The sequence below is a fragment of the Tupaia chinensis genome, unplaced genomic scaffold, assembly GCF_000334495.1.
Source record: "Tupaia chinensis unplaced genomic scaffold, TupChi_1.0 Scaffold000410_1, whole genome shotgun sequence".
NCBI classification, from domain to species: domain Eukaryota; kingdom Metazoa; phylum Chordata; class Mammalia; order Scandentia; family Tupaiidae; genus Tupaia; species Tupaia belangeri.
In genome coordinates, this window is record NW_006159915.1 from 3,939,458 (window position 1) to 3,952,647 (window position 13,190).

Here is a 13,190-nt window from a genome sequence, read left to right on the forward strand (position 1 = left end):
AGAAAAAATTAGTTCCATTGAAAATGTATATTATGAAGAAACTAGGTATGGCTTCCAAAACTTCTTGCAACAAAAGAAAACTCATACTTTAGTATCATTTTTCCACAAACTTTTGGAAGTCCCCATGTCTGTGTTACTTGATGCCTGTTAGACTGATGGTGGTGTGGGGCAGTTTGTTGTTCTGATTAAGCCTCACAATTCAGTAGGCACCATGTTCCTGGATTTTACCGGTGGATACATTACAGTAATTCTGTTCTTCCCCAAGCCATAACTCTGGGCCTAGTATGTGTTCCTTCCCTTCCCTGGGGATCAGAGGATTCTTTTCTTTTTTGTCTCCTTCCCCAGTTGCAATTGTTTTTCACTAGTTGTATGAGGGCAGCAGCATTTATTGCCCTTTTACCAGCAGTTGAAGAATTTTGTTCCACAGGAGAATTCTGTTTTATCAGGATTCATTCCTTTAAATAAAAGTCACACCTAAAAACTCTTCGACAGGAAGCCCTTCTCTACTAGGCTTATAATGAGGGACTTCTTTTAGAAAGACTTCTTAGAAGGATCTCGTTTGACTGGGGAGGATCCACAATACCCTCAATATTTTTAGAGGGCCTTTGGTTTCACTGACGCACTCCTCTGGATCTTTCTGAGGTTCTAACGAAGGATGTTAAAGGCACAGCCAGATTCACCTTTAAACCATTATTTCTTTTTCTCTTTCTTTCTTTTTTTCTTTCTTTCTTTCTTTCTTTCTTTCTTTCTTTCTTTCTTCCCTTTCTTTTTTTTTTTTTTTTGTAAAACCAGGCCACTTTAATATTTTTGTACAATTTAATAAATAATCTTTTGATGACTGCAGATACGTGAGACTGGCTATATTCAGAAACATCAGTTATGATGGTTTTCCAGATGGTGTATCATCTTCAAAAATTACAAGGAATTACTTGTGTGCAACTGCTATTAAACCAGTAAGGCAGGATTTATGCATCCATCATTTTCAGAATTAGTGGTAACATGGGCATATTTCCCCCAGATAACCTTGCCTGCTTGTGTCACAAGGCCCAACTCACTCACATTCACCTCAACACTAGTACCTTTGGTGATAACAGCCCAGATTGTATACAGTGGGGATGAGGGATGCTTCTTTACGCCAAGTATTAGCAGGCAAAAAGTGGTTTTCAGCTCAGGATGTGTTATGTGGGCCTTCTTGAAATGTAAGCTCATTGGCCTAATGAATCTTTCATATTTAGGTGATTTTCTAGTAAAGCCATCTCCAACAAAGCAACCATTTTTAACCATCCTCTTCCATGCCTTCTTCTTTCTCTTTCCTGTTCGAATACATTTTAATACTTCTGTTTCTCCCTGGGCTCGAACTTTGGGTAGGGGGACTTCCCATTTTCCTACTTTCTCTTTCTGCTTTTGTTTAATCATATCGGAAAGTACTTTAGCTCAGGACTGTCCTTCTCTGTCCAACAGATAGGCAGGTACTGCTTCTTGTGGAGTCTTTTCATCATTTTTTTTGTTTGGTGTTCCTCTTTTCACGCATCTCGATAATCTTTTTCATTTGTATTTCTCAGCATGGCCCTGTTTATGATAGAGCTTAGCCTTCAGACCAATCATCTTGTTTACCTTCTTTAAACGTTCACGAGCCTCCAGACTTTCCTTCTTCCTCTTTTTCTCACAGTAATCCAAACGGTATCCATAGCATTTACAATGTATGGTGACGGCCACAGAGTCTCTCAGAGCCACCTCCCAGATGCAAAGAAGTTGTCAATTTTCAGGTCTCAGTTACCAACAGGTGGCTAGACCCTTATTCCTGATAGTGCCTTGGATTTGGTCAGAAGTCATTTCTTCATTTTAGCCTAGTTGGCCCTCTGGAGCAGCTGCAAATGTTCAAAACCCAAAATGAACAAGTCCTGGCTCATCTTTGTTTTTGTTTATTGTTTTGTTTTTGCTAGAGGGTGCATGTGCTTGCCAGAGAGAGAAAGAGAGAGAGAGACTGAAAAACACAGAGTAATGGAGAAAGCACCCTCCAGTGGGGCATGGTCATGCCACAATCCCTTTTCCTTCATTTCTCCTTCCCATCAGGATCTAGAGCATGTGCTTAACCACAGTGCTACAGAGCCATCCAAACATGGCTCCTTTGTATTACATGATTCTTCCTTTAGCATATCTTTTTTTTTTTTTTGAGAGGTTTTCGCTATAGGGTGCGTGCGCTCGCCAAACAGACAGAGAGAGACAAAGAGACAGAAAGCGAGAAATCCCCCCCCATGGGAGATGGTCACGCCATAATCCCTTCTCCTCCATTCTCCTCTTGGGATCTTGGGCACACACACACACATGCACCCGGCGTGAGTTTTAAGTCACCGGGTCCGGGACGTGAACCACGGTCGACTACGTGGGAGTCCAGCGACATAGCCATTACACTAACTGCTGGTTCCCCCTTTAGCATATCTTTACTCCTTTTACATTTTACTGCAAGTAGGAGAAGAAACCAAGCAGCACTTTCGACATTCTCCCTGGAAGTGTCTTAGCTAACCCACCCATTCACTAGGCATGTGCTCTACTATCCACACTACTCCAGGTCTCAGTACTGCCAAATAATTTGCTGCTACACAACAAGGATCTCCCCTCAGTCTCCAGTAAGATTTTCCTCACTTTCTTTTAAGTCCTCACTCACAGTTTCCTTAAAGGTTTCTACAACAATCTGTAAGGTCTGGTGACAATCTGTCCTCACTTTCTTAAAGATCTTGCTGCTTCCTCCCTCTTCCACATTTTAGGTATTTGTATGGTGACACCCTGCTTTTGGGTACCAATATCTGCATTAATAATCTATCAATACATAATAAATTACTGTAAACCCAACAGTGTAAGGCAGTATAAACATTTTTCATTTCACCATTTCTTTTTTTTTTTTTGGAGAGATTTTCACTATAGGGCACGTGCGCTCGCCAGACAGGCAGAGAGAGACAGAAAGCGAGAAATCACCCCCCAGGGGGGATGGTCACGCCACAATCCCTTCTCCTCCATTCTCCTCTCGGGATCTTGGGCACGCACGCACACGCGCCCGGCATAAGTTTTAAGCCCCCCGGTCGGGGATGCGAACCGCGGTTGACCACGTGGGAGTCCAGCGACATAGCCATTACGCTAACTGCTGGTTCCCTCATTTCACCATTTCTATGAGTCAGTCACTTTGGTGTGGCTTAGTTGGGTGACTGTGGTTCAGTGTCATTGATGTGATTGCAATTATTTGCCAGGGACTGAAGTCATCTGAAGGTTTGACTTGGGGCTATAGGATTTGCTTCCAAAAAGGGTCATTAACATGGTTGTTGGTGGGTTCTCTCTGTAGGCTGAGTGTTCTCATAATATGGCAGTTAAAATTCCCCAGAGTGACTGACGGGGGGGAGGGGGGGGGGGGGGGAGGAAACCATAGTGGCCTATTTGACCTATTCACTAGTTGTCACTTCCACCATCCTTTCTTTCTTTCTTTTTCTTTTTCTTTTTTTTTTTTTTTTAAAGAGATTTTTGCTATAGGGCAGGTGTGCTCACGAGAGAGACAGAAAGTGAGAAGTCACACACCAGGGGGAATGGCCACACTGCAATCCCTTCTCCTCTATTTCCTCTTGGGATTTTAGGCACTCATGCATACACACCTGGCTTGAATTTTAAGCCGCCAGGTCTGGGACTCGAACTGCAGTCAACTACGTGGGAGTCCAGCAATCTATCACGCCATTTGCTGTCCACCATCTTTGCTTTCTTGGAAGAGTCTCTAAATCTAGCTTTATGCTCAAGGGAGGGGAATTAGGCTCCAGCTTTTGGAGGGCTAAAGAGTGAATGAATTTGTGACCATTTTTATTTTTAAAGAAATTTTTGCTATAGGGTGCATGCACTTGCCAGAGACATGGAGAGATATAGAAAATGAGTAATCCCCCCCCCCCCAGTGAGGATGGCCATGCTGCAATCCCTTTTCCTTTATTCTCCTCGTGGGATCTTGGACACTTGCACACACATACACATGCCTGGTGTGAATTTCAAATCTCCAGGTCTGGACTCAAACCACAGTCAGCCATGTGGGAGTCCAATGTGCCCACAGTTATGCCACCTGCTGGCCCTAAATTTGTGAACCTTTTCAAAGGAAGGATTTGAAAGAAGAATTACCCCAGGCCAAATGGGAGGCACTCTTAGGACCCTAACCAGAGGTTTGACAAAGGACCATGTAAGGCCTGTGAGGAAAAACCAGAGGGGACAGGGAATGCAAATTCCCTTTGTATCGGTGGCTCTGTCGTTTTGTATTCCCTCAGCCCACACTATTGTAGCAGTTTGTTAAAAATATAAGCTGAGTGCTTTTTGGCAGTGTCTAGTGGTGTCTGCCCTGTGAATCAAGGGCTCGTGTCCTGTACCTCCAGAAGCTTCAGAATAGTTCATCACCCTGCAATCTCAGCTCTCTGGTGGGTTTGCATAATTTTTTTTTAAAAAGAATTACTTTTTATTTAACTTTATTTATTCGTTTATTTATTTTAATTTGACCAGGGAGGGACAGAATGAGAGACAGAGAGAGAGAGAGAAAATGAGAAAGCAAACCACTTGGTCCAGGACTTGAACTGTGGTCCAGTGCCCTTAACCACCCCACCACCTGCTGGCCCCCATAGTGTTTTGATTTTGCAGACTGTTTAGGACTTTTGTTATTGTTGTAAGAATGAGAGCGAAGTGCTTCTCAAAAGTCTGTATTGTAGGGAACCAGCAGTTAGCGTAATGGCTATGTCGCTTGACTCCCACATAGTCGACCGCGGTTCACGTCCTGGACCAGGTGGCTTAAAACTCATGCCGGGCGCGTGTGCGTGCATGCCCAAGATCCCGAGAGGAGAATGGAGGAGAAGGGATTGTGGCGTGACCATCCCCCCTGGGGGGTGATTTCTCGCTTTCTGTCTCTATGTCTCCCTCTGTCTGTCTGGCGAGCGCCCGCGCCCTATAGTGAAAATCTCTCTCTCAAAAAAAAAAATAAAAGTCTGTAGTGTAAAAGAGAAACTGGAAAAATAAGATTCCATTACACATTCATAGATCAAAATATATTTGTAGTGTTTCAGTCTATTGCAGTTATTACTTTATTAAAGAATTATTTATTGTTATTTTAAAATTTGTTATAGGGCACACATGTTCATCAGAGAAACACAGAGGGGGAGAGGGGAGTGAGAAAGCAAGAAAGCAAGCCGCCAGATCTGGGACTTGAACCATAGTTAGCCATGTGGGAGCCCAGCACCTTAATTACCATGCCACCTGCTGGCCCACAGTTATTATTCTTATTGAAGCTCAATTTTTTTTTACATAATTATTTTATTTAACTTTATTTAATTATTTTAATTTGATCAGAGAAGGACAAAGAGAGAGAGAGAGAAAGCAAGCCACCAGGTCTGGGACGTGAACCTCAGTCAGCAATGTGAGAGTCCAACGCCCTTAAGTACCACGCCACCTGCTGGCCCCGAAGCTCAAGTTTAAGGTAGTTGAAGCCTTTTTAAGGTGTCTCATGAATTGTTTTGACACATATTTGCTAGTATTTAATAACTTCTCTATTTTCTGACCATGCACAGTTTCATTATCAACTTGTATTTTTCTGCCCTAGAGCTAGATTTAGCCATTTCTCAAAGTTCTGTTTATTTGAGTAGGAAATGATTTTTTAGAGACCCTGATCTAAGAACTAAGGATGCTCATAGCTACAAGGTTCTTTCTTGTTTCAAACCCTTTTCATTAACCAAAGCTAGCTAATACATTTGTTAAAAGATGAGATATAAGTTTACATTGAAATTGTAATTTAAAACTTAGTCCTATAGCATTTTGAACCTAACTTTATCTTTTGTTTGTTTATCCTTCCCACCATGCTAAAAGCTCTGGATTCCAGTGACACCAGCTTAAGTATTTATTTGGGTATAGATGATGCCCAGATCTTCCCCTTCAGGAGCATCCATCCCAGCATCTGCTGGAAATGTTACCTGCTGATAGCTCAAAGCTGAGTCCTTCCCCAGGAATTGCCCTCAGCCAAAATATACGGCCTTGACCAAGGTCTCCTTCCCAGGTGAAATTCACTTCCAAAGGCTAGGTTAGGTGAAGCTACAAAGGTGTGATCTCCTTGCCTCAATTTAGGACACTTCTGATGGGTCAGCACAGTAAGAGCTCACAAGGAACCAACCCAGGCTTCTTGTGCAGCTGCCTGGCGATTCAGCCTCTACCTCTGTCCAGTCCGGCTTCAGAGCACCCCCTAGCAAGTCTCCTACATGCAATTTCCACAGAAGAGTCTTATGGTCTGTTTATCAGAGAATCCAATCCATGACAGCTTCATTCACAATACACAGGCAGTCTGCCGACAATACTACCAACATCATCACTACCAACATAATTATCTTTAATGATTTTAAGTTCTTTATTTTCATTTTATTTTCTGCAATTCTTTTTGCCCTTAGGTTATATTCCACTAGGGATATCCTATCTAGTGTCTGTTTTAGTCACTTAAAATCATTCCTCGGGACCAGCAGTTAGCGTAATGGCTATGTCACTGGACTCCCATGTAATTGAATGTGGTTCGAGTCCCGGACCTGGTGACTTAAAACTCACGCCGGGTGCGTGTGTGTGTGTGTGTACCCAAGATCCCAAGAGGAGAATGGAGGAGAAGGGATTGCGGCCTGGTCATCTCCCCTGGTGTGTGCGTCTTAAAATCATTCCTCGGGACCAGCAGTTAGCGTAATGGCTATGTCACTGGACTCCCATGTAATTGAATGTGGTTCGAGTCCCGGACCTGGTGACTTAAAACTCACGCCGGGTGCGTGTGTGTGTGTGTGTACCCAAGATCCCAAGAGGAGAATGGAGGAGAAGGGATTGCGGCCTGGCCATCTCCCCTGGTGTGTGCGTGTGGGGGGGTGATTCCTCACTTTCCGTCTCTCTGTCTCTCTCGCGAGTGCATGTGCCCTATGGAAAAACAAAAACAAAAACACCTCTCCAAAAAATAAAATAAAAATAAGATAAAATAAAATGAAATCATTCCTCTCTATATGGTTATACTACTAACTCTATATGCAAGGAAATCCATTTCATTTTTGCTTTTGATTTTTAGAGGTTTTGTTTTTAAAGTTTAAACTTATTGTTTAATTATGTATTTACATTATTGCTATGTTAAGCATAGAATATGATGTATATTTGGAGAAGTCTAACTTCTATTCCTGCTTTCTCTACCCTTCCTCATGTGTAAATAGTTTTTCTAGTTTGGGGGTTATTCTTCCATTGTTGCTCTTTAAAATAAATTCTCTGTGTGTGTGTGAATGTGTGTGAGAGACCCCTTCTACTTTCATAGATGAATGGTAGCATAACATACACAGTTTTCTCTTTTCTTATTGTCTTTAAAAATATGTCTTAGAAACCATTCTACTAAAATATGTAGGGATATTCCTTATTCTTTATTATACTTGCATTTTACTCCTTGCTTGGGTATCAGATAGTTCTTTCGACCAGTCTTCTAGAGCTGGACATTTGGCTTTTTCCAGTCTTTTGCTCTTAACAATTAGTGCCATCAAGCTTAGCCAGGCATAGAGTCCTAGAAGAAAGATTGCTGGATCAGTGGGCAAATGCATAGAGATTTTTTTAGTATCTGAAAAATTCCATGGGGTTGTATCATTTTGAATTCCCAGCAGTGATGTATGAGAGTCTGTTTTCCCAGCCATGCCCACAGTATGTCATTCTTAACGTCAATAAGTAAGAAAGTAATAGTATACTCCCTTTTGAATGTACATTTTTCTTTTGTGAAAGAGGCAGAGCGTCTTTTCATATGTTTGAGGGTCATTCTCATGACTGAACATGGCTCTGCATTCCTAGTTGAGAGACTCGCCAGCAAGTTGGAAAGATAAGAAGAAATGGAGAACTGGCAAATTCTTTCTAAGAACATGGCACACACGTTGTGTACCTCATTTACTTTAACTTTCCATTAGTTACAACGGAAACTAAGAAATGAAACTTCTAGTTTGGGTGACTGTGAATCCAAGTAAAACATGCTGTTGTGGACTTGGAAGGTCTGAGCATCCTCAGAGGGAGATCTGCCCTATTAGTTTACTGCCCCAGTGGAAATTAGGATGCTGACCAAGCATCTCGGGGAGATAACCTCTGGTCTCCTGGCGCCAGGAGGTCTACCATGATCTTTGATTGACGTGTCAGACGTTCCCTTTGTTGGCATGTTGGAACTCCCTGCTCATGGTATCCACCTATAACACTCTATCTTGGGTTAGGTTCACATGTTTCTCCCTTACCAACTAATAATAAATTATTTTTAATGTGGATAATATACCTGGCACTCTTCTAAGTGTGTGCATTTTATACATTTAAACAATGACTTCTCACAACAGCCCTATGATGTAGCATTTCATCTTATATTGCCATGTTATGCCATATTATGCATATTAAACCTTACTGCAACATGTAACTTAAAACTATAAACATTTTTTCTCGTTCATGCGTCTGTGGGCTGATTGCAGGTACGTGGATCAAGACTAGGCTTAGCTGGACTTGCTCCTCAGCTACAAGTGAAGTCCAGGTTAGGTCCTTACACCAACAAGCCAGGAGGGGATGTTCTCATGACAGTGGTGGAGGCCAGAAGGCATGGAGAGCAAGCTGTCCCATGTAAGGACATTTCAAGTCTCTGTGTGATGTCTGCTATATCCCATCAACCAAAGCGAGTCTCATGGCCAAGCAAAACTTTAATGGAACAGAAAAAGATATTCTTCTTATGGGGGGGGGGTATTTGCTGAAAAATAATGTGCCACTTTATTTTTCCTATTTCAGATAAAGAAATTGAGGTCCCTAACTTACCAGGGTCATACACCTATACTTTGTAGAAATGGAATGAAAACTCTATTGGTGGAGCCCCAGTATAGCCATTGAAAGTCTGGATTACACCAGCGATATGAGGGTAGAGACTTGATCTGTGTTCCTTGTACCTAGAATAGTGCTTGACACTTAATAGACATTCAGTATTTGTTGAATCACAAAATGAACTGGTGTTCAGTTAGTACTTGATAAATGTTGGCTATTATTACTGAGAAAAAATATTCAAACTTGAGTGTAAAATGTAAGAAAGGCAGGGCCAGCAGATGGCATATCACTTTTGTTGCTGGACTCGCACATGGCTGACCACAGTTTGAGACCTGGACCCAGTGACTTGAAACTCACAGTGGTGCACTGTGCATGTATACTTAAAATCCCAAGAGGAGAATGGAGGAGAAGGGATTGCGGCATGGCCATCTCCCCTGGGAGGTGATTTCTCTCTTTCAATCTTTCCCTCTCATGACTCTGTCTCTGTCTCTGTTTCCCTGGTGAACCCACATAGCTTAAGGCAAAAACCTGTAAAAAAAACTTAAAAAAAGACAAGTGTGTCCTTTTTTATGTCATACTGCAGTGTTATTTCGCTCAAAGAATTAATTATCTAGGGAAATGTACCTCTTTTTCAGTAATGACTCAAACTACAAAGTTAAATTTTTATTTATATTTTGTTTACTAAAGGTATAAAACATTTCCAAAAAGCAAATTATCTTGGAAAACAAAAAAAGTTAAGATTATATTGCCCTGTAGGATTTTCATGAATATTATATCCAATGAAACAGTTTACTCCCATGATCTTTCTCCAATGTTTATCAATATCTTTAATGCTTGTTGTAAGCAGCTTCACTGTTTTGTTGATTTCTTCATTAATGAATTAAATAAATCTTCGATAGGTATTTCTTTATTAAAAAGTTATTTATTAATTTTTAATTTTACTAAAGAGAAAGAGAAAGTGAAAAAGCAAGTCACTAGGTCCGGGACTCAAACTGTAGGCAGCCATTGGGAGACCAGTCAGTGCCTTAACCAAAATGGTACCTGTGGACACGAGAGATCTTCTTTCTATATTTCATGTTACATATTTAACTTTTTGAACATTGTACTTTAATAATAGCACAAGTATTTAGAAATTTCTTTGCTGATTTTGAAAATGGCTATTTGCTCCCCATTTTAGTCAGGATTACTCACAGAATTCCTGTCTCTCTGGAGTGGGGGATGTAAAGCTGGAATACAGGAGCTGGGAGGCAGTCCTCGCTAGCCTCCACACTTGCAGCTGGGAGACACGTAGACGGTCATGGCCATTCAAAGCAGCTATGAGGCTGTTTTATATAAGTTATAAAGGCTTTCCATGGTTTAATTCAAGATTCTGATTGTATAAGTAAACATATTTATCAGAGACAATTAAAATCCTGAAAAGAAAAATTCTTACTGTAAACATCTATCTATCAACAGCTATTTTATGGATTTTTTTTTTTTTTTATAGATTTTCACTATAGGGCGCGTGTGCTTGCCAGACAGACAGAGAGACATAGAGACAGAAAGTGAGAAATCACCTCCCGGGGGGATGGTCACGCCGCAATCCCTTCTCCTCCATTCTCCTCTCGGGATCTTGGGCACGCACACACACGTGCCCGGTGTGAGTTCTAAGCCACCAGGTCCAGGATGCGAACTGCGGTCGACTACGTGGGAGTCCAGCGACATAGCCATTATGCTAACTGCTGGTTCCCTATGGATTTTTTTTTTTGGGTAGAGGTTTTTGCTCTAGGGCAGGTACACTAGGTGAAGAGAGAGAGACAGAGAAATGAGAGAGAAATTGAGAAATCACCCCCTGGGGGGAATGGCCATACAACAATCCTTCCTCCTCCATTCTCCTCCTGGGATTTTGGGCACCAGGCACACATGCACACACCTGGTATGCTGCGTTTCAAACCACCGGATCTGAGACTCGAACCACAGCCACGTGGGAGTCCAGCAACATAACCGGTTTGCCATCTGCTGGCCCCTATTGAAGGTAGCACTCTTTCAGGTATGCCCTGTGGGAAAGGTGGAAGTTGACAGTAACAGAATTTCCTTAATAGTCTGACTAAATGCCACATCAGTATCATCAAGACTTGGTTGTTTTTTGTTGTTTGTTTGTTTGTTTTTTAATTTTTAATTTTGCTGTAGGGTACATATATATCCCAGAGACAGGGAAACTGGGAAAGCACCCTGCAGGGAGAACACGGCAATACCTCTGGTCCATTCTCTTCTGGATTTTTGGGCAGGCTCTGAGTCGCAGTCCCAAGCACAGGGTCTGGAGCTCCAACCCTGCAGCCGGCCATGTGGGATCCAGCCCCTTAACCAGCAGGCCACCAGCTGGCCCCAGTGAAGACTGTTTCTAATCTGAAACGTTGGCATCTGAGACTCCCTTGATGTTTTACTCTTGGATTGAATGACAATTCTACAGAATTTAGGACTATTTTAGCGTCTAGGAATAGCGCCATGCATTCTCTGAAAGGGCATCCCGGTAAGCGTCAGGTCGAGGTTGGGAAACAGAGTGTGCACTACTAGATCTTTGATTTCCACAAGTAGCAAAGTTGAATTGCGGGGCTGGTGCTTTTCTGGTAGTATTTGTAGAGCCTCAAGTAAGGTGAATGAAAGTCCTCAACTTGGGCCCTGAATCCTGGTTCCCCCATCTTCCTGTTACTTATTCATCTTGCCCATAAAATAACAACTGACCAGCTAAACCCAAGCAATCTAGAGAGAACCTGATTTGACCCAGGAAAAGGATTTAGACAGCACTGCTTCCAGAGCAATTAACCAACGCCAGGCCTGGTCCAGCTACGCTCTCGGGTAGTCCCCACCAAGGCGTCAGTATGCGAAGGAAGGCGCGGGAGGGCGGTGCAGTGAGCCCACCGGGGGTTCGGACTGGCCCAGGGCATGCCTCTCCCGGAGCCCCAAAGCCGCTCGGGTGGGCCACAGCCTGGGCTTCTGCGGGGCGGCGGCCTCTGGCGCTCACTCCGCCCTGCGCGGGCCTGGGCGGGGCGCCGTCCCCTGGGAAACGGGACGCGCGGCTTCTCCCGGGCGGTGGCCTCGGCTGCTGGGCTCGCGGGGCGCGCAGTCGCGGGGCAGAAAGAAGCAGCAGGTGGGGGGCTACGCTCGGCGCTCACGGAAGAGAGTGGTCGCCTTCAGGGCGCGCGGCAAGGGGTGAACTCGCCCACCGTCCCTGGCGCAGGGGACCCGGTGTCCCCCGTGGTAGCCCTGGAGGTGCTAGGCTTTCAGGAAGCCTCCCTTCGCCTCACCCCGGGCGCGGGTTTGGAGGCGGCGGACGTGATGGAGTTGGAGGAGGAGGACGAGGAAGAGGAGGCAGCGGCCGCCAGGAAAGCGCGGACTTTCGGCCAAGACACGCGGGTGCGCTTCCTCCGCGGCCGCCTGGAGCAGATGCTGAGGTGCCCGGAGGAGAAATGGAGCCAGTATTTGGAGAATGAGGACAACCGACAGGTCCTGGGGGACTTTCTGGAGAGCACCAACCCGACCTGTCTTGTATTCAGCCTAGCCGCAGCCGGGAGACTTGCGGCCTTCCAGGAGGTAAGGGGCGAGGGACCCTGCACGCCGCCTCCACCGCGAAGCCGGCCAGGGAGGGCATGTTGCCTAGGCTTCTCGCTGGGCTCTCGCTCCGCGCTTTAAAGAAACTTGGCCTCGAGTCCCTACTCTGGAACCTCTCCCCACGTGCTGCTACTCTAGTTGGGCGACTTAGGTTAGATTTTTAGAAAGTCCTTTCTATATGGCCAAGAACACCCCGGTTGAACTTGTGGGACCGAGAGAATGCAGGAAAACCAGCGCCTTGTAGGATACCTGGGCGTTAAGCGCTAGGTGGGTTTTCTGTGCCAAATAACTTCCGTTACACTAGCTCTTGGGTCACTCTGGAGTCTATCCTTAAAGAAAGTCATGTTTGGCAGAGCCCATACTAATCATGTATTGAGTCTGACTCTGTGTCACTCACCCTGCATCCCAGGCAGAGAGAACTGAGTCCTTAAAGTGGAGCCCCCAGGCAATCTTGGTATTTAGACAGTGTTTGGATTGTGTGCTAAAAGGATTGGCTAATCACCTACAAGTGATTATACAAGTACTACACGTATACAATAGTAGGCGTTTTTTCAACTGGGAAGGGTTTGGATCAAGATTTAGTCTTTAGGTAGTGTAGTGTCTTGGTTTAATGTTGTAAAGTGATCATCAATAGATGTGATGGCATAATAGTTGGGAAATAGGATCTCAGAGAAAAAACGATAGTAAGTTGCCTTACGGTGTTGGGGGTTTTGAAACTTTTTTTTTTTTTTTTTTTTGGGGGGTTTTTCTTTTTGGGGGGGTGGGGTGGCGCG

The 13,190-nt window shown here is 43.9% G+C and overlaps 1 protein-coding gene and 1 pseudogene across 1 annotated transcript in view; one reads left to right on the forward strand and one right to left on the reverse strand.

The window, feature by feature from the left end:
• Positions 1–945: 945 nt before the first annotated feature.
• Positions 946–7,538, reverse strand: LOC102471447 (ribosome biogenesis protein NSA2 homolog pseudogene; annotated as a pseudogene).
• Positions 7,539–11,751: 4,213 nt separating this feature from the next.
• DNAH11 (dynein axonemal heavy chain 11) overlaps positions 11,752–13,190 on the forward strand; it is a 207,696-nt gene continuing 206,257 nt past the window's right edge. The window contains exon 1 of the mRNA XM_006154490.1: positions 11,752–12,399. Within this exon, the coding sequence (XP_006154552.1) occupies positions 11,752–12,399 (648 nt within the window). The remainder of the gene's footprint in view (positions 12,400–13,190) is intronic.